We start from the raw sequence: 26,552 nt of genomic DNA on the forward strand, positions 1-26,552 counted from the left end.
GCTCAGTAACTTTTCCAATATATATCTGTGTCCTAAATGACTTTTAATAAACCTTAATGACTAATTGTATTGCTCCCTGTTCAAATGAGACTTTAAAAGTGCCTCAGTCGAAAGGGAGAACTTCATATCTGACTTTGGCCATTATTTTGAAGTGCCTGACAATATTATTTAGCTTTGTGTGTGTGTGTGTGTGTGTGTGAGAGAGACTAGTAAAAAAGTAACAATTTGGAGCAATTTTTTTTTTAATGAGGTTTCAAAAATTCTGTAATTTTTCTTCATAGCAGTGATACTGCCATGAGAACGTATTAATAATGTTTTTTTTTCATATGGATTAACTATGATGACTTAAAACTGAATTAGCTATATTTTAATTTTCTGTTTCAGAAATAGCAGTTAAAATATTTTGAAAGAAGCTGAAAACACCAAATTAAATACATAATATGTAAAATATTATAAGTATATGTTTATATCATAATAAATAAATATATATATATATATATACATACATATATAAAGCTAATTATAATAATAATAGTAGTAATAATAATATTAATAATAAAATAACAATAATATCAAGCTTATATATATATATATATATATATATATATATATATATATATATAATATTATTTAAAAACTGTAACTTTATAATTTATTTATGTGCTTGTTTATTATTATTTATTATTTATTGCAGATTTTCCATTCTGAACCTTATAAAAAAACTATTATAAAAATAGATATTTTTTATGTCATGTATTTAATTTAATTATGTGATTAAGTTTCTTTATATTTAAAATTGCATTTTTTAGTTCAAAATTTAGCTGCTATTTTCAAAGTAGAAAATTTGAATGCTAGTGTGTAACATAATTTTTTTTTTTTTTTGCATTATAATGAGTCATGATCTAAACTTGTCAACAGTAAAGTTGTATTTAGTCATTGGGAGTATTTTATCTATGTTTGTGCTCCTCTGAATGACTAATATAGTTTATTTGTGTATTTATTTTATTTGGTCAGTTTTGCAGAATTGTTTGCACAGAGCGAATTTAACTCTGAATCTCTGCGAACGCCCGTTTTCATCACAAACAACCAATTTTTTGCTGGCAGATTTCTCCTAGAATAATTTATCAGATGAGAAATGCTCTAAACAGTTGGAAACAAGTGTATCTTTGAAGTTACTCCCACATTAGACCTAGGGACAGATGATGCACTTTAAGGTAATTATACTGAAACTAATTATGCTTGCCCTAGAAAGAAAACATAGCCTCATATTCCAGGAGCTAACAGAAGTTAAAATAGCAGCTTTTGAGTTCTCAGATTTCACAGTTTAAAGTCTCTGGCATGAACTACACGGAGACTGATATCTCGCGTTTACACACACCCGCCCCTTCTAATCTCAAGCGTTTCTTTTCTTCCCATCTTTCTGTCTTTGTTTTGATGCAGAAGGCCTATATAGTGAGCTTTTTATCATTGTGGATATTTATAGGTGTTTTTTAGATTCGATCGGTCTTATATTGACCAAATCTTTGAGGTGCATTTAATGGATTTTCACTTATTTAATATGTAATGGATTGTGTTCAGCTCCACCCAATTTGTTTGTTTCACACCTCTGCTCGCTTTTTATTTCAAAGAGTGTGAAAACAAAACCCCCAGCTGCCTTTTCTGATTCGCATTCAGTCGCAATTGTTTTCTTCCTTTCTTCTTCTTTTCCCCCTTTTTCGGTTACAGTAAAACATTCAAAAATGAAAGTAAAACGCCACTATCTCTCGCTTTGCGCTTTATTATGCCGCAACAGAAAAACACTTAGCATGTAAAATGAATGTGGAAATTATTCCTGGGGTAAACTATAAACACACAAGTTACCCCTCCTGCCCCCCACCACCATCCTCCTAGATCAGAGTGTAATTGCCAGTAATCAGGTCTGTTTGCAGCTGATAAAACCTCTCTGAATGCGTGGAACCCTCTTTGTATGATGACTCAATTACGCCCGAAGTGGCTCATCAAACCTGGACCATCAGCAGCTTTAATAAATAAGGAGGCACAAACTTGCTGCAGGCGCATTGTGATTCCATTCATTCCATAATTAAATCCATTCCTGGCTTAACCCTTTTCCAGCCAGACGCTACAGATGAACAAAAAGCGGGAGGGAGAGAGATAGAAAGAGAGCGGGTGACCTTGCAATGAGACCCTGTGTCTTCATAACTCTCTATGCATGATACGAGCACAGACAGGTGATATGGAGAGAGAAAGAGAGGAGAGAGGAGAAGAAGAAAAAGGGGGAAAGGTGATTGGAAGGAGAGAGAGAGGGAGAGAGGGAGGCGTCTGGGTGGAGATAGAGCTGGAGGTCTTTATTTATTCATTGTTTAGTGCCACATAGTGCTTATTCCGTAATTACACTGAAAGTACAATCTAATCATAACAGTCATTCAGGAAGGACAAGGGCACTGAGTGCGCTTCCAATGTTTGCTACGCTTATTTCTTTCAGATTTTTCACCCTCTATCGTTTTACAAAGTCTAGATGCAAAGACAAATCTTAATGCATTGAAAGAAGACTTTTAATAAAAAAAGGCATGCACGTTTAATAAAAATTTGCCTGAAGTTATATTCTGGATTAAGCCATTTATTTCTGAATTAAATACACATTAAATACAATATAAATCATTTTTATTTTATTAAAAAGTGTGGAAGTCAAGTCTATGGGAGAACTGTTACAAGCCAGGGTTATTATGCTAATAATAATGTTGAAATAACATTTTATATATATATACATTCATTTATATATATAAGTTAAACTTATTTTATTTTAGCAACTTGCCAAGGAAACATTTTTTACTTTCATTTACTTGAACTTGATACTAATATAACAAAAAATTAAATAAATGTTAATAAATGCTGTATAGATATACTAAAAAAAAAACTTAACTTATTTAGTAAAACTTTAACTTAAATTGAGAAAACTGAAAATATAAAAAAAATCTAATATTAATAAAAATATTATAGTACCTTAATGATACTATGAGACTTTTTTTTATTTTTAACCACCGGTTTCTAACATTTAACCACAGAATGAATTTTTTACTGCTATTATTTGCAATAATTTGTATCCTTTTTTTGTATCCACATCCTAAAATAAAGTCTAATAAAGTCTAACATAAAAAATAATAGTGTTTGATATATCTAAAAATACGTCTATGACACTCATCTGGTTACTAATAACCTCAAATGAATTCAGATACTTAAAATAAATATAATTCTTGGTGAAATATAAGTAAAAACTCATCTTGTATTTAAGCTTGTACGCCAGCCTTTAATAGTAAGTGCATAACTGTCAATGCACGATTTGTTTGTTTTTTTGTTTGTTCTAATCAACAGGATACCACAAGTATTGTCTCTAAACTTGTAATTTAACCCATTTCTGCGCATGCCATCATAAAGATAAAGATGATTTGAGGCTTGATTACTAGCAGCCGTCTCTTGAGCAGTTAAATCAGACGAGCGATTGTGATGCTGATAACAAACGTAATTACCATATGCATTGTGCACTTGTCTGTTTGTTTGTCTTATTTTCGGTGATGCTAGCATTCATGTGATAAAGAGTAGAAATGCTCTGTCTTAATCATAGCGTGTGTGCGTTTTTGTTTTGACCACAAAATGTCATTCATTTTTTTCTACCAAGAAATTGCTCGTTAACAGTAATCTTTTTTGTACGTGTGTTTTTAAGGGTCGCCATGTCGTTTATTTGAAATGCATCCCGCCCATTGATGCTCAGAGGCTTTAAAGTGCAACTCTCTGGTTCGGCTCAGACGGGGCTTTGAGAAAAAGAGCAGATGGGTTAGGGCAAAGTGCACCGGCCGCATACACACACGCAGACACGCGCACGCCGAATCAGGAAGTGCTTTCTCCTTAGAGACCGTGAGGCCATGCACATTAGCGGCCCGGCCCTCAGAGGGACGCTGGCTGCGTGCAGAAGGGGCCGAGAGAAACCCCCTTATAATGATTCAGCAGATGACGGGCCGCTCAAGGAGTGAGCCGTCTTTCTTCTTATGCTAATGAGGGGGCCCTTCCTCATCCCCGGCGGTGGGTGCAAAAGATGCTGGGAGTTTTTAGCCATAATTAACACAAAGCTCTCTCTTTCTCTCTCTCAAAGCCAATAGGCATGAATGGCTCACCAATAGCGGAGCTCAGGCGTTGTGTATCGCAGCGTTTAAATTGTCCCGATGCGCGCAATCACACAAAACTCTTCCCGGATTAACCATATTAATTACACACAAGCTATTTGATTTCTGTCAAGCAATCAATTTGCATCTTGTTACGAAAGCCACATGAGGTCTTGTCTGTTAATTCGCTCCCAGGTTTCTCCACGGCGCCGTTTGAAACGTTCACAGTTAGTGTTTCTATCCGAACAACTCCTAAATGTAGTCGTTCAAGCGGAAGCGAATTAACAACACGAACCGTGTGTCTTTAAACAGCGTGCACAACCTAAATATATCAAAAGCAACTAAAGTTGAGTTGACTATGTTGAGTTTTTTTTAGTGCTTTTTATTTTTAAATCAAATCAGGTAGAAATAGCATTTTAGAGTAAAAACAGCATATTTTAGCTATTAATTAATTATATTATTTAATATGACTAAAGCAACCCAAGTGCATTAAGTTATAGGCTACTATTTTTTGCAGATAGAAATCTATTTTTAAACTACAAACGGCACATTTTAATGTTTTACAGTGTGTTATAAATCATAATATTTTATATAACTAAAGCAACCTGAGTGCATTGAGGTATAGTGACTTTTAACAGATAGAAATCTATTTTAGACTAAAACTGCAGATTTTAATATTTTAAAGTGTCATTTATCATATTATTTAAGACCACTAAAGCAACCTGAGTGCATTGAGTTACAGTGATTTTTAACAGGTTAACAAGTAAAAAACTGCACATTTTAACGTTTTACAGCATATCATTAATCATATCATTTAATTTTACTAAAGCAACCTGAATGGATTAAGTTACAACGATTTTATAGTCACAAATGCTCATTTTAATGTTTTACAGCATGTCATTAATTCATTTTTTTAATATGACTGCATATTAAAACATTTATATGCACAAATTTATGTTTTATCATTACTCATGCAATCTGACTAAAGCAAACTGAATGCATTGAGTTACAGTGATTTTTAACAAGTACAAATTTAGAATAAAAACTGCACATTTGAATGTTTTACAGCGTGTCATTAATCAGAAATGTATACATAACCGCTGATTTTTTTTTTTTTTTTTTTTTGTGGACATGTTTTGACTCAAGGACACATTTGTGATGTAAAAATTGATTTCACACTAGATTTACAAATACTCTGTAAACACCTCAAGGGTAATTCAAGTTGTCACTGACATCTTTTGTCGTTTTTTTGCCCTCAGAACATGAATGTCACACTCACATCTTAGAACAGCTGAAGAAACGTGTGTGCAGTAACCAGAGCGGCCCGTGGGGACCTCCCAGAACATCTTATTCATTACAGGCCAAGCAAACTAAGGTAAAACTAGTCATTGTTTCTACAGAGCAGTCAGAGTATCTCACATGTGCAGGTGTAATTTATACATTCTTGTTTGTATGTTACATATCATTTTGTGGACTCACCTCGATTTTTCATGTTTGTGTATATTTGCATGCTGCTTAATAATTTATGAAAGTATAAAAATATTGCACCAAACAGTTAAACGTTAAATGCAACATCTGTTGTTTTAAAACTGGCAGTTTTTGAATGCATAAACACGTGTGCTAAATTTGTCCAGTAGCCGTTCTGAATACTGAATATTTTATTTTTTATTTGGTCACTTTTACATTTTTTATGTGAGCTTCAGACAATGAAAATGCAATTAAAGTGAAAGTGTATCTTTTCCCAATTTGATTTCCGTTTAATTGCATACCCATCAACACTTTTTTTTGTTTGCTAAAGCTTTAGTATACATTTTTTTATATGTGTATTTTTCATATTTATATGATGCGTAATCATTTAAAAATGATTGCAGACGTACAACACAGCAAAAATATTTTGTTCAGAAACCTAAATGTGCTCTGATTTGAATGAACTGGTTTTATTCAAATCCAATATATTATAATACACTTGATTATTTTAGGTTTCTGACAATGCGTTTAGCTTGTGCAATAATAATTCTACTATATTAAAACTAGTTTGTGATTTGGCTTTGGAACCACTTGTGCCATCATTTACAAAGTTGTTTTGGCTCAAAACCGATTTGTTACTTGAGGTTCTCGGCACTTGTTGACATATGGTTCGGTTTTGCAAGGTGGTGACGGTGTAATTTAAGGGATTGTTAGCAGCCAGCTGTTGCCTGATTGCTCTCTCCTCCTCATGTCAAAGTTTCCGCTCAGAATATCAGAAATATCAAATTACGTAAGCCTGGAAAGCTGCATCCCCTTTGTTCCGATAAACCCCAGCGCTTGTGGGGCTAATAAAAGATTTCTTTTCACTCACCCAGCGAAACAATAGCAAAATCACCAAACAAAACCCAGCTCTGGCAGTTTTTAATAGTTTGGGCTTTCTAGAGGCGTTCAGAAAAGGCCGTCCGGAAGCGACGGGCCACTTCTGGCGTGGCGTGTGTTAGCGCGCGTCTATGTGTACACGAGCGAGCGAGTGTAATGAACTAATCAGGTACATTAGTTTTTACAGAATGTAATCTATAGTGTTTGGGAGTTGTTTGTCTCAATAGGGGCCCCCAGTAATCAAAAGTAATGAAGCTATTACGCGTCGGGAGCCGGGAGAGGGCCGGCGTGGCATTAAGAGTGGGCCACATAAAAGGTTTATTAAAGGAAATTAAGGTCCATCAATGCCACACCTGCTCCCCCTATTATAAATGTATGACAGGTCAGTGGCTTCAATCACAACAGCCAAGCCGAGAGAAGGGGAGATAGGAGTCATGTTTCCCATTATAAGCAAAGTAACAGCCCAGCCAGTGACTCACCGAGCTCACCAGACCCTCCGACCGCTATAGAGCGCCATCAGCCCAGAATAATTACATTTAATAGGTTTTATTTGGGATCAGCAAGGCACTGCTGGCAGAGAGAAACCGAGAGAGAGAGAGAGAGAGAGAGAGGGAGAGTGAGTAGGTGCTGCGGTACTAACAACTCGTTTTGTCTAAACACACTCACACACACACACACACACACACACACACACACACTCACACACACACACACACACACACTCACACACACACACACACACACACACACAACTTTTGTTTATCACTGGTTTTTGCATTATTATATTTGCGCTCGCCCCTTTCTCACCCTCTTAAAAGTGAAGGCCTGTCTGGCTGTTCTATCTGTGCTGGCAGTTTGTTGCTGTAGTTTCTAAGTCAATTAAATCAAGCCAAAATATGAAGCATGCCACACAATGCACGTAATGGAGCTGATCTGCTGCGTGAAATTTCCCCTTTTTATTTGTCGTAAAGTTCAATGACCTTTCGTTTCTCATGCTGACGCTTCATCGCACGCGCCAGGAGTCGCAGAATTGATTGGATTAGGTTTTTACTACTGTTATTTACTGTAATCCTGTCGTTTGAAACTTTCTTTTGTAAGATCTGAAGTTGTGAGCCCATGCAGGTGTGCTGTTTGTGAAATAACATCGCAAATCAAATGCGTGCAGAGCGATAAACTCTTTGCATGACTCTAATCTGGCTTACTTGTTAATAACCTAAACTGACAGGAACTTAGCTGTCACTCTGATGATGAGATCCTGTTGAGATGAGTTATTAAACAGGATTATAAATCTCTGAAATTGAAAAGTGCTATTTGTTATTAACTTTCTGTTTTTTGTTTTTTTCCTTTCTCTTTCCAGATGGAGTCTGACAGTGAAGAGAATCGCAGTGAAACGTGTGATGGTAAGTGCTTTGACATAACTTACAAATGTATAAAATAAAATTAGAATACAATAATTTGTATAACATTTGTATAAAATTTATACTAAATCAGTTTATTATATAATATAATATAATATAATATAATAATGTTTTTATTATCTAGTTTTATATCTCAAATCTAGTTGTTTTTCTAATGTTTTTTTAATCTAAAATCTATTGAAGTAAGAAATATTCAAATATAAAATCAATCAGACTATATTAGGCAAATACATTTCAATTCATTATATTTATAAGGTTCAAATCAAGTAGCTATACCTTGATTTGATTTTTTGCATTTTACTTAGTATAATTATAAAAAGATCAGTTGATAATTATGTATATTGTGTTTTTCAATATTTCAATATTGAATATTTAACATTGTGTGTTGTGCATATAATTATGAGTACTCAATTATTTATATTCAAATAGTTAGAAATGTCAACTTTTATATACTTATATATATATATAAAATAAAATAAATGATAATATATATATATATATTTTTTTATTATTAACATTAACTACTGATCTATTTAGCATTACATCAATTTTAATGCTGTAATAAGTTTTTCATATAATTTTAAAGATGTATAACTCGTTACCTCTGCAACATATTTATTTATTATAATATAATAAAAAAAATATATATTTATATTATATACTTATTTTATTATAATATAATATCTAGTTTTATATCTAAAATCTAGTTATATGTAGTTTTAAACCTAAAATATTGTGAAGTAAATAAGTATTATTTATTATGACTTAACCTAATGAATTATTATTTAAGGTTCAAATAAGCAGCTATATCTCCATTTGACTTTTTACATATTACTTTATACAGTATTAGCAAAAATAAAAATCAGTATTGAATGCATACTCAATCATTTTTATTCAAATAGTTAGAAATAGTTAGTCAACTTTTATTTACATATGTTTATATTCTTATTTTAATCAACATTAACTACTGATCTGTTTAGCATTATATGAAGTTTAATGATGAAATAAGTGTAAAGTTGTATAACCCATTACCACTATAACATAATATTTGTTTTAAGCACTTGTTATGAAACATAATCTCATAGCACTCTTTAGAGTGCATTATTGGTTTGTATAAACATGCAGGGATGCATTATATTTGCCCCGTACAAAGTTCACACAAACAAGCTGAACGCATTTCCCATAATGCCTCAGCGACGGCCTTCTGACAGTCTGCTTTCCTCATGTGTGCGCACACACCCTTTTCCTACGCACATTTGATCTGAAGTGTTAGTTTAACGGTCTCACATCAGATCTGTCAATTTTAATATTAATCCTCTTTAGCTGGAGAGAGGTGCGGTTGCCGCGGCAATGCATTATGTAGAGACAGTGACTTCATTATGTGGCAATATTCTTTCAAACGAGTTAAGGAGGGCGTCGTGAATGGAAAGAGCGACTAAAGCATGACAGGGGACATCATTATTCAAGTGTTTAGAGCCGCGTACTGTAGCTCTCATGAGCGCCTGGCCCTTTAATGTGCCGGTAAAAATTCATGATGGTGTTTTATTGAGTCTTCACCATGGGATTGAGGTGAATCTGTGAATGAGACATTCTCTCCCACTGACACACATTCCTTCTCTCTCTGTCTGTCTGTGCATCTCGTGAGACTAGGTTCACAGCGAGGCTTTGAATATATCATGTTGTCAGAGCTGTGATTGTTAGACACTGTTTAGTAAAGTGAACCAGCTTTTTCCCCATGCAAATCCAGATATGTCTCATCTTACACTGTGTAATTGGCTGCTAATTTTGCCCCAAGAGGAAGTATTGCACATCCTAAACATGCTTTATGAAATATAAAACAATTCATTCTTGTCAGAGAGTATTCATTTTACCTTAGCTTTCCTTTAGTCTGCAAGATTGTGAAAATGTACTGAGCCACTGAAGGAACATGATGATGGGAGGAAAGATTGTATTTAAACGCTTTTGTGTTTGCTTGCAAAACTTTTGCTTTCTCTTGCAAATATGTTGCGTTCCCCTGAGAAACTTTGAATTTGAGTACAAAACTTTTCAGGTCTCTTCTGCGTGAGAATGCAAAGTTTTTTGGGGGAATGCAGGAATTTTGTGACGAAACACAAATGTTTTTTTGTTCGAGAGAATGCAATATTTTTGCAGTATTTTGTGAGAGAACACAAATGCTTAGCAAAAGAACACAAAGTTTCTGGGAAACACCAAAATTTGGCTAGAAACGCAAATATTTCATAAATAGAAATTTTTTCTGAAAGATTCCCAAAACATTTTTTGGAGAGAATGCAATTGTTTTGCAAGAGAATGCAAAGTTTCGTGGGGAGTGCAAAATTTGACGAGAAAAATGTTTTGTGAGACATCGCGAATGTTTTGAGAAAGATTGCAAATGTTTTATGAGAGAATACAAATGTTTTGTGAAAGATTGCAAATGTTTTATGAGAGAATACTAATGTTTTGTGAAAGATTGCAAATGTTTTATGACAGAATACAAATGTTTTGTGAAAGATTGCAAATGTTTTATGAGAGAATACTAATGTTTTGTGAAAGATTGCAAATGTTTTATGATAGAATACTAATGTTTTGAGAAAGATTGCAAATGTTTTGTGAAAGATTGCAAATGTTTTATGACAGAATACAAATGTTTTGAGAAAGATTGCAAATGTTTTGAGAAAGATTGCAAATGTTTTATGAGAGAATACAAATGTTTTGTGAAAGATTGCAAATGTTTTATGACAGAATACAAATGTTTTGTGAAAGATTGCAAATGTTTTATGATAGAATACAAATTTTTGTGAAAGATTGCAAATGTTTTATGAGAGAATACAAATGTTTTGTGAAAGATTGCAAATGTTTTATAACAGAATACAAATGTTTTGTGAAAGATTGCAAATGTTTTATGAGAGAATACAAATGTTTTGTGAAAGATTGCAAATGTTTTATAACAGAATACAAATGTTTTGTGAAAGATTGCAAATGTTTTATGACAGAATACAAATGTTTTGTGAAAGATTGCAAATGTTTTATGACAGAATACTAATGTTTTGTGAAAGATTGCAAATGTTTTATGACAGAATACAAATGTTTTGTGAAAGATTGCAAATGTTTTATAACAGAATACAAATGTTTTGTGAAAGATTGCAAATGTTTTATGAGAGAATACTAATGTTTTGTGAAAGATTGCAAATGTTTTATGACAGAATACAAATGTTTTCGAAGAGAGTGCAAATGTTTTGCGAGGGAATTAAAAGTTTCAAGGGGAATGTAAAAATTAGCTAGAAAACAAATGGTTTGTGTAGAGAATGCAAATGTTGTGCGAAAGAATGCGAAGTTTCTTGGGGAATGCAAAATTTAGCTAGAAAACAAATGTTTTGTGAGAGAGCACAAATATTTTGCAAAAGATCACAAATATTTTGCGAGAGAATGCAACTTTTCTTGGGGGAACGCAAAAATTTGAAAAAACAAAAATGTTTCATGAGAGAATAAATGTTTTCGAAAGCAAAATTTGGCTCGGAAACGCAAATAAAAACATGTCCTTTTATGAGAGAACACAAAGATTTTTGGGGAACATCAAAATTTGGCTAGAAGACATGTTATGTGAGAGACCGGAAATGTTTTGTGAGAGAATGCAAAGTTTCTTGTGGGAACGCAAACATTTTGTGAGAAAATGCAAATGTTTCGTTAGAGAACACAAATGTTTTCAAAAGAATATAAAGTTTCTTGGTGGAATGGAAATGATTTGCGAGAGAATTAACGCAAAAGTTTTGCGAGCAAATGCAAAGTCAATCCATCTCATATGTTTTTCACCATGTCCATAAAAGATTTTACCTAAACAAGTGCATCATGTTGGAACATTTAAATTACCTGGTTTTATTCAAGTAAAAAATATACAACTTATTGAAACGTATATAAATTTTATTTTATAAGACTGAATCGATCTGATTACTTTGTGATGCACCAACAAAATCTCCTTTAGATAATGATGGCACATTTTTAGTCTTTTTATTTTAGTCTTACAATGAAGATTGAACTAGTTGCTATTGACTACTGACAGTCAGCACTACTTCCTAAAAGAGGCATTACCCAGAATGCTTGACCTTAAAGGGACAATTCACTCAAAAGTGAAGATTTTGTCATCATTTTCTTGCCTTTGTGTTGTTCAAAACCTGCATGACTGTATGCATCTCTCATCTGTGTGATTTATTGAGTTTGCTGGGCTGTTGTTTACCCATCAGCACTACTTGAAATCTTAGCTAAATCGGGTCAGCTGATACTGGACAAGGCCAAATCCTCTCATGCGGTTTAAAAAAACTACCTGAAGCCTTATTTGCATCTCTGTGTTTTGTTTGGATTTGCATCTTTTTTGCTACTATCCATAACTATACTTTCAGAGCACAAAAAGGTTTATTTATGATGTTTTGTATGCCACACGAGCTGTATCCTCAACATAAGCGTCTATCACCGAGTCAGCAGGAGCCTTCGTCATTGTGTCTGTCTGAGTGTGACATTAAAGCGAGAGGTGTGTAAAGGATCACAGGCAGGTGCTGGAGGGGCCGGTCTCGCTGGTCGAAATGTAAACACGTGTGTTTACTCTTTCTTTCTCTTTTTCTGTTTGCAGTTCTGCCTGACTGCATCGCTGAAGCACCCAGGTAAGCCAGAGTTCACTACCTGCTTCCGAGTGTCAGTTTATGGCTTTTCTGACACCTTTTACAGCATACGTGCAGTTGTCAAAAGTTGCATGTAAGACTTCAGTATTTTAAGTCGCACTTAAAAATAAATGAATTGCATTGAATGCCAACTATTAAAGTTGTTTGCAAACAAATCAAGAGCTTTTCTCTTGCTCAATGACTGTAAGTCTGGTGATTTTGATGCAAAGCTGAATTTTCAGCATCATTACTCCAGTCTTCAGTGTCACACGATCCTACAGAAATCATTCTAATATGCTGATTTGCTATATGCTAATTTTCAATTGTGCCATTTAATATTTGTGTGGAAACATGATACATTTTTATTTTCAGAATTCTTTGATGAATAGAAGGTTCAAAAGAACAGCACATATTTGAAATAGAATTTTGTAACATAACAGTTTTTACTGTCACTTTTGATTGATTTAATGCGTAAATAATTTGTATTATATTAAAAATTTTATTATATTAATTTTTAGTTTACATTTGTTTTCTTTTTATTTAATATTTTATGTCTATGTTTTCATACATTAAGTGTGACTTAAGTGACCAAATACTTTTTGGAGCCACTGTTAATTTTATGCATGCATCTTATTAATCATCTTTATCTTAATGCAGTGCAAGTTGTTTTGTGCATTTCTTTATGCATTTTGTGTCAAATGCTACACTAAACTTTTTTATTGGTCTACAGCAAACATTTTATTCTCTGCATCATTGCTTATTATGCAGCGTGATAGCTGATAATAGCAACAGATTTCTCATTGAAAATAATGAGCCAGTTCATGCTTGAGTGTTTTGGACTCTGTGTTCACACATAAGTTCACACATGAGGATCTGCGATGCTGATTTTCTTAGTCACATCTTGCAGGGAATTTCAGATGCTTCCCTGATGAGTTTTGTAACAAACTCGCTGCCCCAAAGAGCACAAAATGCACTTTGCCACCCATTTTACTTCTGTCACATATTTTTTTGGTGTGAAACAGGATGTTCAGTGAGACAAAATGCAGGGCGAGGCTTGATTTGATCCATCGGGAATTGATTGAATGGTGAAAAGTGGTTTCTTATAAGTGGTTGGAGGAGAGAGATTGAAAAATAAGAAGGCCAAAATGGAAAGTCGGTTCAGAGGTTGAATTATTAGTGATTATATTTTTGTCTTTGGAATAATGTGTCCCAACTAATCATTTACAGTAAGACCAGAACTGTGAATGAAGAAACACCATTATTAATCCAATTCAAATTTGTTCACACTACAATTCAAAAGTTTGGGGTCTGAAAAACGGCTTTTCTTTTTAAAAAATGTTTTTTTAAATACAGTAAAAGTAGTAATATTGTGAAATATTATTACAATTTAAAATAACTGCTTTCAATTTGGATATGTTTTAAAATGTAATTTATTCCTGTGATGAAAAGCTGAATTTTCAGCATCATTACTCCAGTCTTCAGAGTCACATGATCCTTCAGAAATCATTCTAATATGCTGATTTTCTGTTCAAGAAACATTTTTTATTATGATTGTTGCTGAAAACAGTAGTGCTGCTTAATATTTTTGTGGAAGCCATGATACATTTTTCGGGAATTCTTAGATTAATAGAAAGTTCAAAAGAACAGCACTTGCTTGAAATAGAATTTTGTAACATAATTTTTTACTGTCGCTTTTCATCAATTTAATGCATTAAAAAATACTTTAAATAATAATAATAATAATAAATGATACTGATCCTGAACTTTTCAACTGTAGTCGGATAAATGCATCTTTCTGCACATTTATGAATGTGCTGCATTTGTAGTTCCACAAAGAACCAAAACATGGTGGAAAATCTGAATATTATTTGTTACTCTTCAAAGCATCATAAGAGTTTTCTTTGCTGAAAGAATCATTTTTAGTTGTAAGAGTCAATATTGGCACAACCTTCAAGACTTCCAAGTGTCTAAACAAAGCTTTGACATCGGAAAGAATCAAAACCTCTCGGGTCAGATTCACCTGGTCTTTGTACCTCAACCAATCACATACTCGGTCGATTTGTAACAGGACGCATCCATTAATTGACCCTTGTGTTCTGCTTTCAGCTTGCATCTCGGAGCGGGTAAAAAGCGGGCTGCTGCAGAAGGGGCCCGTGGGGCGCCAGTCAACAAGAGGAAATCGCTCCTGATGAAGCCCCGCCACTACAGTCCCAGTCCCTGCCCCAGCGAGGGGGGCGGCGATGAAGACCTGGCAAGCGCTCAGGACAAAGACGCGCCCAGGAACACTGACACTCCAGCAGGTAGACAGATGTCCTGTTGTTTTGTCTGTTTTGATGAACAATTGACGCTGAATTTTAAACTACCATCTGTTGCATTCATATATTTGTTTCCCTCCTCCTCCTCCTCCTCCTTCGTCTCCTCTCCCCCCTCCCTCCCCGCATCCGTCTCTTCGTCCATCCCGGGGAAGTTCACGACAGTCGATTTCCCGTTCGTTTTTTCATGCATCCGGTGTCCAGATTAAGGCGATTTCCCGTGCTCGACTTCTTTGAAACCCGGATTAAAAACTGGCGGCGTCGTTAAAGTAGCTGCCGCCGGATATATTATGCAGCCTGGAAAAGTGCTTTTTTATAAGCAAGTGTGGTTGCTTGCATAATTATGCAAATAGGGTAACTGAGAATAGAATGCACCAAATTATATTGTGCCTCGTTGACAAAAGAGAGTGATCATACACTCCAACAACAAAACATTTTTGGCAACGAAGGCACAGAAACGTTAAAGTCGATATTACGTTTTAAAGCAGTCTCCTTTCTAGAAACAAAATGCTGCCATTTCCTAATGAATCAAATTATGAGCATGTTGGCAACAATACCCATGCTTTACATGTGTACCTCCACACCCCTATAATCTGCACTTATTTGGTATATTTTTAACGATGTAACCAAGCAACAAACGTAATTGTCCCTTTCGAAAGCTTTTGTTAGACCATCGAACGCAGCCCAAATATACATAATTAGGCATAATGTGTGCGGCTCATTATTGGACACATGTGGGTTGTTAAATGGACAACAAAATAGCTCAATAAATTGAACAGCATCATTGGAAATGGAATTTATTTGTTTCTCTGATTTCATATTACCCACAATAATCATAACCTTTCTTCCCCCCCTCCTCCTCCTTCAAATTTGTAGTATTATTTTCTGAAGTTGCAGTAGGAAAATCTCATTTGTCATATTTCCCCTGCTGTCTTGCAACATGTTTGCTTTGCGTTTTGCCAAAGTGCACTACTGAAGAAGTGCTGGTGGAAAAGAAAAAAATTAAAAGACATAATGTGCGGGGTGTGACTGGGAGTGGATGGCGACTGGGACTGTAGCAAAATTAATGGATCTGTAGGGGGACGAGATGGGTATGTGAATTTCATGAGGAAAAAAAGGGAAAAGGAAAGGCAGGGGAGAAATTAAAGGGGTGTAAGGCTTCCATTTGGTGCTGTTGTGTGTGTGTGTGTGTGTGTGTGTGTGTGACTCCAGCCAAGCTTCTGGTCTCCATACACACAATGGTAATGGTTATTCTGGAGTATAAACCATTCACCTGTTCCAAAACACAAACCACTCTCTGCATCCAAGCATTTTTCGCCCTTGTTCGCTCCAGTCTTTTTTCTTTTTCTTTTCACTGTTCTGTATTTTTTTTTTGGTCAGGGCTGTATCTCCATCTGGATGGCAGAGAACTCCTAATCATCTGCTCTGTTAATTGTGTCTTAGCATAACTGGCGAACTTTTCATCTGCGCTGGACCGCTTTGGGTTTTCACACCTCAAACTGCTGACAAAAGCGACAAAATCAGGAAAATCGGACGCTTTTAAGTGCATTCGTTTGGTTTGGGCGTCCAGATGCTTCATGTTTTTGCATTATTGGTGGGCTACTGATTCTTGAGATCAGAAATTCAAAATATTAAAGTTAAAACTGTTTTGGTGCAACCTCCTACTTCCATTTTTTTTCCCTTTCCTATCTCTCTGTATAGGTCAACACCATCAAATACAAACATAATAAATACTGTGATTTTGGATATTTATAATAAATGGACCATACAACTATGACTAAGAGTAAATTGAGACTACAGGATGGTTTGAAACTGATTTTCACCTCCGTCTGTTGAAATGTCAACGGCATTTCATGGAAAATCTGAGGTTGTTGACAAAATAATCATATTTAGTCACAGATGTTTTGTAGTCATTTTGTTTTTCTGGAGTTCCTATAATAGCACATGGAATAACAAAACATTCAGGATGAAGAATAACATGATTTTATTAATATTAACAATTTGAAAGCTGTGTGGTCAATAAGTTGTATTTTAAGGTGGCAGATGTTTTTTTCTTTATTAAGCATAAACTCTTAATTTTGATACTTTTCAGAAAACAATACTTAATATCATAAGTCATTTTGCTTCTCAAGTAAATGTATCTTGATTCAGAAAATTATTTTTTTGCAGTGTATGTGTATTTTTTTTATTTATATATATATATATATATATATATATATATATATCTATTTAAAGATACATATTTACATGTCAGTTATTTTTTACTGAGTACTGAGTGGTTTGGTGAGTGAAAATATAACTCGGATGATTTGTGTAAAGAACATTCTAGTGATCCGTTCTGATTAATATCAACGTTAACTTAAAAGTGTGGGACACGTTTCATCTCTCAAGAATCAGCGCTGTAACATTAGACACGCATACAATTGGATGCAATTCCAAAAATAAAAACAGACGAGATTATCCACCCTTTCCTCAAGCAGCATGCATAAAAACTATAATTATCGGCACAAACAGAATCAAAATTTAGGTTGTGCGCTAGCATTATGCCTTTGCATTCGTACAGCGCCAAAGTAGACCTCGGCGACATTATGCCGGAGTTTGGCATGGTTTGAACGCATCGGCAAGCACACTCTAACCCCTCAAAGCCTGGTTTCCAATTTTGGCAAGAGACGGGTGAGATTGTAAATGCCACTGAGCTCTCTATCCCCCATTTAGGGATGTTTTTGGGGGGATTAAAAGCAGGACTACTTTATATGCTCTTTAAGACTAGCAACTGTTTGTTAAGGCAGTATGATCCCATTAGAAGTCCCTGAAACTGCATGTGGCAGCAGCCAAAATGCTCTAATATCTAATCAACTCAGTGGTTGCATATGGTTTGGAGGGTGGCATAAGGCTCTCTAAGAGGATAGATGTATCTCGTGCTTACGCTGTATTTTGAACTTTAAACCCTGGTGCCCAAAGAGCTTTAACCCCGGCGGGTAAGTTTCAGAGAGATCAGTAGTGGATTGTAAATCAATCCAGCTGATAGTTTCTTTTGTTAATCATTGACTCGATTACTTAATATAATCGGGTCTGTTGCGATTCCAGCGGGTCGTTTAAAGGTGATTTTAAAGGATAAAAGGTCTGAGATTTGTCAAAAAAGGAATTATTCACCCTATAAACCCCAGTCAAATAAGCTTTATGGATTTATCAAAAGTAGTACAGTAGTATAGCAAATCGTGCTTCTCTCTGATTAGCGTTTACAGCTTTATATCATGTAGTCTTGCAGACATTGTGGATGTGGAAATATTTTTTTCAGTAAGTTGAACAGATGGAAGATTAAATTAGAAGGGCAAATGTTTATTTATTTATTTATTAATATTTATACATTTTCTATATGTTATTTATTTATTTATTAAAGTCAAGTTATGTATAGATTTCAGTTAGTAATCAACTTTGGATGGAAACTAGATGGCGTTTTAGACAAAAATATTTTTATGCACTTGGGATACGTGTAAAACTCTCTTGATGTTTTTTTAAATGTTTTATCTCTTATTTTCTCACTATGCCATTTTTATCATTTTAAAATTAAATTATTTTATTAACTTTATTTGTTTTTCATTTAACCAAAGACTCACATTTGAAATGCTTTTTCTTGCCAAGCTTTATTTTCCCTATCTATCTGTCTATCTATCTATCTATCTATCTATCTATCTATCTGTCTATCTACCTACCTGTCTGTCTGTCTGTCTGTCTGTCTATTAAGGTTTGTCATATTTTGAGCTTCTCTTCACATTTTTTAAGTGTTTTCTTGCCAGCATCTTTAATTTTTTATTTTCCCATTTATATATTTTTAAATAAATGTAATAATTTTACTAATTGTATTTGTTTTTCATTTGACCAAAGAGTCACATTTGAAATGTGATGAATTATTTACTTATTAGGGTTTTTAATATTTAGTGTTTCCCTTCACTTCCCTCAAGTTGTCATGTTTGTCACAACTTGTGATTCTGAAGGCTTTGAAAACCATCTGTTAGTATTTTCCCTCCAAACACAATCATGTAATAGACTCTTGCTGCTGATTCATCAATTTAAGCTGTCCTTTCTTCTGTGTCTCAGATGAGGACCTCAACGGTGGTGAAGTTCTGGAAGACACTATCTATCACAATGCAAAGTCTCACCACTTGTTGTCATGGTCAGAACAAACGAGTGAAGGTTCGCCAGACCTGGCGGCTCAGATATCCGTACACCAGAATGAGCAAGAGGAGGAGGAGGAGGAACCCAACCAGGACTTTGAAGACAAAAACCAAGAGGAGATCAGAGGCAGTTATCACCTGTCTCCAGACAGAGAGGCAGATGAAGAAGAATGGAGCGCTCCTCCGTCCCTAACGAAGGTCAACGGGATCCATCACAGCCCCAGTCCACCTGCAGACGATGCTCTTATGAAGAGACTCCGGATTGGCCAGCAGCTGCACGAAGACGCTCTTTCTGCGTACATGAACAGAAACAGTGCAGGGACCTTTATGGAGGAATATGGCTCTGCAAGAGAGTTCAGCGACAGTGAGGAGGAGCTCCAGACGCCCAGGATGGAGGAGCGAGGAGGTGTTTGGGGTCCTGGTCTGGTGGCCAGACGTCTGGAGCTGGACAGGGCCCGACTCAACCTCAGTCTTCTAGAGCAGGCCATGGTGCTGCAGTCTGAACATAGACAGGTCCTCCACAGTGCCTACAAAGACATGGACCGCTTCCTCCTGGAGCAGATGAACCACGATCGGAGACAGCAGAGGATGCTGGAGATAGACGCTCGAGCCATGTACCACAGCAGCAAAGGTGAGATTCACCAGAGCTTCTTCACATTTTCACTGATTTTTAAAAGTTTGAATTCTGAAAAAAATTCTGGTTCCTCAATGGTTTCATTTACAATTCTTGTAGTACTAAGGGAATGAATATTTGGAATAACGACATGCAATTTGCAAATTGCCAAATGATGAAATGATGTAATAATAAATATATATTATTCAATAATAAATACTTTTAAAACAATTGCAAAAGATGTGTTTGAACAGACTTTTAATTAGACTTTAAGCATAAATAAAGTCTAAAGTCTAATGAAGGTAATCCAGTAACAGTCCAAAAATGCTAAACAAACAAAGCAAATTTGGTCATGTATTTTATTCATTAACTTCATTTAGGTATCTTTAAATACATGTTGTCATATGAACAACCAATCAGTAACTCACAGTTAGTTCTATGTGTTTGATTCACTAAAAAGAACTAGAGTCGTTTGTTTGTGAATCGCACTACAGTGGTTGTACTAAATGCTAACATAAACTAACAATGAACAGTATTTTAATTAATTAACATTAACAAAGTGTATAAACACTGCAACAAATGTGTAGCTCATTGTTAGGTAATGTTAGTCAATGCATTATCAAATGGGGATCTCATTGTAAAGTGGTACCATTTCTTTTCTTGTTGTATTTGGTCTGCATACGTCTGTATATGTGTTGGTGGTGTGTTTAATATTATATGCATTTTTGCAATAAGGCTGGAATGTTGCAGTATCAACACATACAAAGAAAGAGACATAGAGAGATTCTAGCCCAGAGGGATAGATACATAAAATCCTCTTAACTGCTAAAAAAATTTTGCCAACAAAATATTTAATGGTAAATAACCACCATGTTTTATGAGGGGGGGTGGAAATTACAAGTACAAGAAGAAAATCTTCTGATGACATCTCTGTATATCACGAAACGCTGGATTTTTATCGGTATCAACCAGATATTTTACCATGAGCATAAATTAAGTCATAAATCCTAGTAAAGTATCTCTGATGTGAGCTTTAAGCACTTTGATTCTTGCAATGACTGCTGTTTAATGGGTAATCTCTGAAGATAATCTCTCTATGGATCAGCGCTAAGAAACCGGTGCCCTGAGTAAGACTGCAGCCTTAACTAATGTCACGGATGAATACATACACACCCAACATGCTTTTACAGGATGCGCTTCAGCTTACATAGAGTGAAACGAGACTGGATGGGATTAACTGTAGCTATATGTTCTTGAAGAGCACTGTTTTTACTGTTTGTGTGTGTGTTATAGATTCCCCTCGGACAGAAAAGAAAGACATCAAATGTCCGACCCCAGGCTGTGATGGGACGGGTCATGTGACAGGCCTCTACCCTCATCACCGGAGTCTATCAGGATGTCCCCACAAAGTCAGAGTGCCCCCAGAGAGTGAGTCTGTTCTCGTGTTACGCATCACTTCCTGAGGACATTAGACACATTTCCTCCCTTCACAGCAGTACAATACAAACAGAACAAATACAATTAGTGATAACAACACTGTGATCATTTTCAGCCCATAAATATTCATGCCATACTAATGATCAAGGTTTAGTTGTACAGATACTGAGCGACAAAAGATAACATGGTGATTGCTTAACTAACCAGCCTCTATTATGTTCAGAACATTTCTGCATAGAGACATAACATGAAGTGTATCAATTTAAATGCATGCTACAAAAATATCTAATAATTGTTTTTTCTGTGATGGAAAATGCAAGATTCTTCCCTTTTATAGAACATTTTTAAATATACATTCTAGTTTTAAAGGATGTATTAAGCTTTAACTTTATTTTTAAATTTTCTTTCAAATTTTTCCCCCCTAAATTTTAAGAGTGACGAAGTGCTACATTTGCAAAAAAAAAAAAAATATATATATATATTTATATATTAACACAAACATAAAAATGTTTCCGTATTAACTCCAAATTAATTACACAGAATTTGAGCCAGACTTTATATTTTAATGCAACAATAAATTTATAAAAAAGGTAAAAACATTCATGAAATTTCAGCTTTACACCTTCCTTTAAATACATCATATTTACTTGGTATTAATAAACAAAATTAGTATTTTTGATAATTTTTTACATATATATATATATAATAATATGTTTTTCCCAAAGAAGTTTATATCTGTTTATGATGTCATTAATTTAGACATTTTTTACATTATGATATGAAATTATCTTTATTACCAAACTGGTCACTGGTCCTTTTTATTTTTGTAATTACTCAACTTGTCACTATATGAGCATTTTAATTCAGAAGCAATCCGTCTCTTTTTATTTTTGTAAGTTCAAAGCTAATTGCTAAATTTTCCTCCAAAAAGTGAAAAATTACTTTGGTTTATTACAGGAGATGTGATAAATATTTTAAAATATGATAAACATAGATTAAACATAATTCGAAGTGTCATTTTTCAAGATTTCAATTAGTCAAAAGTGCCTCTAATTAAAAAAAAATTAAAATCGCAAATATGAAGTATGCATTATGTAATTTGCATGTTAATTATATATTTACCTCTTATCTTAAGCCTTCCAGTGGAAGCACCAAGCTGAAAGTTTAAAAATAAAAATAAAAAAAAAATTTCAAAGAAACTTTTTAGACATCAACACAAGTGAGGTTTGATTTCCTGCGGTTGGCAAATTAAAAATGCATTCTGGAAACAACTTTGCACTTGCTGTTTTCTCCATTTGAGAGTAGTACAACAAACATTCACCATTAAACAGTGATGTGACAAAAGGAACAGAAAATGTAATTAAGTTTTTTTCCCTTTTTTCCCTCCAATATGAAAGCATGTACTCCTAAACCAGAAGCAGCATTCTGCGAATCAAAGGACCCACGGATGCAGCCTAAATAGACGGGCACATCCTCCAAACTAATTATGAACAGACTGAAAAGTTACTAAGGATAGGACTTCAACAATATGTGTGTGTCTCTTAAATGGTAATCAAAATGCGTTTGTAGTCATGATGTTTTTGCATGTTCATATTTGAAGCGAGACACAATTTTAAGTTGCAAAGAATGGCATGGGAAACTTTATTTAGCATGAAAAGTTGAAAAGCTGCAGTAGAAGCTTGTGTGAATTCCACTAAATGCTAAATTACTTTTTATTCAATAAAATGTCTATTCTTACTCTACAATTGTTCTTTTGATAAACATTATTCTGCTGTTTCTTACAGTCCTGGCCATGCATGAAAACGTCCTCAAGTGTCCGACCCCTGGCTGTACAGGAAGAGGTCATGTCAACAGTAACCGTAGCACGCATAGAAGGTCAGCACAATGAAAATTATACAAGTGATGTTTTAGTATCATTAAGATGCTATTAGAGATTTTATTAATACTGTGAATTAGCTTTTATTTTTATATTTACTGTTTTAATTTGTATTTAAAGCTTTGGTAATTTTGTTGTGTTTTTATTTGTTTATTTTTTTATATGTCTACTCTATATAGGTTTTTTTAAATGGAAGCCCGTTTTTGCCATAGAAACAAAACAAACAAAAAAATTAAATAAAAAAGGTAATTTACTTTTTATCTCAATTTGTTTCTCGCAGTTCTGAGTAAAAAAATGAATATAAAATCAGATTTAAATAAATTGTTAGTTGTGAACTCGGAATTGTCAGAAAAAAGTCCGAATTTCGTATCAGAATTCGTTGTTTTTATCTCAGAAATCTTAGTTTTTTTTTCAGAATTGCAAGAAACAAAGTCTCAATTACATTTTTAAATAATGTTTTTTTTTTTATTCCATTGAAGAAATGAGCTTCCACGGTTTTTATTATTATTTTATTTATTTATTTGTGTATTTACTATTTATTTTTTCAGTTTTAGTACATTAAATTACACTAAATGAAAATGAGAAATGTCACCTTGGCTGAACTGGCTGATTTTTTATTTAATTTTTTACTTTAAAGTAATTTTTTAAAATATTTTATTTCAGCTAAAGTTTATTTTATTTATAGTAACAAAAGGTTTTACTCAGCATTCAGTTATACTCAAATTACACTATTAATTTCTTTACAATTCTTCTTGCTCATTGTAAGCAGATTTAGATATTCAGCAGCAGGGAGTAGGTCGCGGGGGGGAAATTAAATGAGTGGTTTATAATAAAAATTTCCACTTGACTACATCCAGAATTTGACCCAAATAAAATGCAGTGTTCTCTATTTTGCAAGGTTGCACTGACTTAATCCACCTTAAAGCATCAGAAACATTAATTTAGCCCAAAAAGAGAAACCTGGATATTTACTTAAAAAGAATCATGAAGTTTGGCTCTATCAGGAAAAATCCAATGACACTTAAACTAGACTATAAAACACTGTGATGTTTATTGCATAGAAACTATTGGATTCTTTTTAATTGTACAATTACTTCAGTGCACCCCAATTCAATTAAAATAAAGTTAACAACCCAGAAGAGACTAACTTCTGATGTCTGTTTTCACACAGTCTCTCAGGCTGCCCGATAGCTGCCGCAGAGAAGATCTCCAAACCGCAGGAGGAACCCGCAAAGTGCAGACAGACGGCAGAGAGGATGACGAGGTAAGAAACCTTCATCTAGGAACAGCTCTTATACATATCCTTTATATATTCCTTTACAATCAAGCAAGCTGAAAATAAGTTCATAAGCATTCTTTCTGAAAGATAATAATAGGCATCTCACCTGTTCATTCTTTCGGAGCTTTAAATGATATAATTAATGTATGACTTCTTATGATGAAGAATAAGCAGCAACACAAACATTAGTGCAATTCTGAAGTCCCGATGTTTTCTTTTTCTCTCTTCAGACCTTTAGGAAACATGAAGAAATTTGACTTCACGTACAGATTTGCACATCCTATGGCAGCGTTGCAGGCCAGCATGGCCAAAGACATGGACAAGTACACTAAAGGCCATTTTGACTACGCCAGTTTTGACGCCCAGGTCTTTGGCAAGCAGGCTCAGATGGCATCCGACCAGAGTCACGAATCGTCACACTTTCCTGATTGTGAGTGTCTATTTTGTTTCAAATCAAAGGTTGCCCAGCATGCACTGACATTACTGTTTAAAAAAAGAAGTTGTTTTCAGGGTCATCATATGTGACTTAGTGCATGTACATGTACAGTCTTTTGTTTGTGCCATACAATCTGCTCTGTTCAGTCTTTATCAAGCACCCTGATTCGGGCCAATAATCAACCACCTAGAACGCCCTAGCAACCACATAAGAACACTGAAAACACTCAGAACTTCTTGGCAAGTGCCTAGCAACACCCTGGCTTCATTTGCATGTGAAAACACCATTCACATTTTCTTTAGAAAAAGTAAAAGTCCTTTCTGTTACCCCCTCCCCCTTATGTAATTTATATATATATATATATATATATATATATGTATACATAATTATATGTATACATAATTATGAATTTAACAAATATGTAATTTTTATTGTAGATTTTTTTTTTCTTCATTTATAATATTAATATAAATCACATATGTATAAACACATATGTATATGTGTGTGTGTATATATATATATATTAAAATTTTATAAGTTATAATATTTATATAAATATATTATTAATAAAATAATTAATAATTATATATGAATAAAATATAATATTAAATAAAAATATATACTGTAACTAGTAAATAGAATATATAGTTATGTTACATTTTCTTATTAATTTAATTACATAATGTATGAAATATAATATTATTATATATTAATCATATTTACTTATACATTATTCAAATTATACATGTATATGATAAATTAATCTATAATAATTTGTATAATTGTAATGTATATAAATAATATGAATAATAATGATTTTATTGATAGAGATAGAGAGGGGGCGCCCAGACAGATTTAAATTCATCTTTTTGTATAATTAATTGTTCAAATACAGTGTAGTAAGCCTTTTGTAGATAAACTGAATATTAACATTATATACTTATTTAACATCAACATGATTCAACACACAGATGTTTTACCAGCTCCAAAAATAGAAAGGCAAGATTAGAGTTTGCAGAAAAGCACAAAGGTGAGCCAGAAGAGTTTTGGAACTGGTTATGGACTGATGAGACAAAGATGAACCTTTATCTAAGTGATGGGAAAGCAAAAAAATGTGGAGAAAAAAAGGGAACTGCAAATGATCCCAAGCATACAGCCTCATCTGTAAAGCATGGTGGAGGTGGTGTCATGGCATGGGCATGCATGGCTGCCTCTGGAACAGGCCCTCTCAACTTTACTGATGACTTAATGTATGATGACAGTAGCAGAATGAATTTGGAAGGGTACAAAACCATCTTGCCTACCAATATTCAAGAAAATGCCACCAGATTCATTGGAAAGTGCTTCATATTGCATGAGGACAATGACCCAAAACACCCTGCCAGTTCAGTCAAGGAATATCTGCCTTATGTTCAACTGTCCCAATACTTATGCTCACATCAATGAGTGGGATGAATACTAAAAGTGCTGTTCTTTTTATTTGGTAAAACATGTATGTGTTGAAACGGCTAATAATAAAATGTGACATTCTGTAGTTTTGTCTCATATTCATCTTTTAATCATATTTGCAAATATCTTGACTCCACAGCCAACAGAGCAATTTTGTCTTTACTGTTCCAATACTTATGGAGGGCACTGTATATTCATTTATATGTAATTGAATAATAAAAACAAATGTGATTAAATGTAATAATATTTCTTATTAAGAATACATTCAGTGTATAATATGTATATGTATAATGCTTTTTAAACCTGCTTTCTACATAGATGTGGGTTTGCAGTTCCTCTCTGCATAATATTATCAGTTATGATCTCTCCCTCTCTCTCAGTTCCTCTTTTTCTGAATACTAACTATTTCCA

At 34.1% G+C, this 26,552-nt stretch overlaps 1 protein-coding gene across 1 annotated transcript in view; it reads left to right on the plus strand.

Annotated features, from left to right (window-relative positions):
• LOC306863679 (suppression of tumorigenicity 18 protein-like) overlaps positions 1-26,552 on the plus strand; it is a gene marked incomplete at its 5' end in the record, with an annotated part of 64,132 nt that overhangs the window by 21,829 nt on the left and 15,751 nt on the right. The window contains 9 exons of the mRNA XM_079407181.1: positions 5,414-5,529; positions 7,858-7,900; positions 12,537-12,567; positions 14,671-14,864; positions 18,975-19,682; positions 20,958-21,092; positions 22,886-22,976; positions 24,149-24,241; positions 24,487-24,686. Coding sequence (XP_079263307.1) covers positions 5,414-5,529; positions 7,858-7,900; positions 12,537-12,567; positions 14,671-14,864; positions 18,975-19,682; positions 20,958-21,092; positions 22,886-22,976; positions 24,149-24,241; positions 24,487-24,686 — 1,611 coding nt within the window. The remainder of the gene's footprint in view (positions 1-5,413; positions 5,530-7,857; positions 7,901-12,536; positions 12,568-14,670; positions 14,865-18,974; positions 19,683-20,957; positions 21,093-22,885; positions 22,977-24,148; positions 24,242-24,486; positions 24,687-26,552) is intronic.

Source organism: Barbus barbus (assembly GCF_936440315.1).
Source record: "Barbus barbus genome assembly, chromosome: 44".
In the NCBI taxonomy this organism is placed as follows: domain Eukaryota; kingdom Metazoa; phylum Chordata; class Actinopteri; order Cypriniformes; family Cyprinidae; genus Barbus; species Barbus barbus.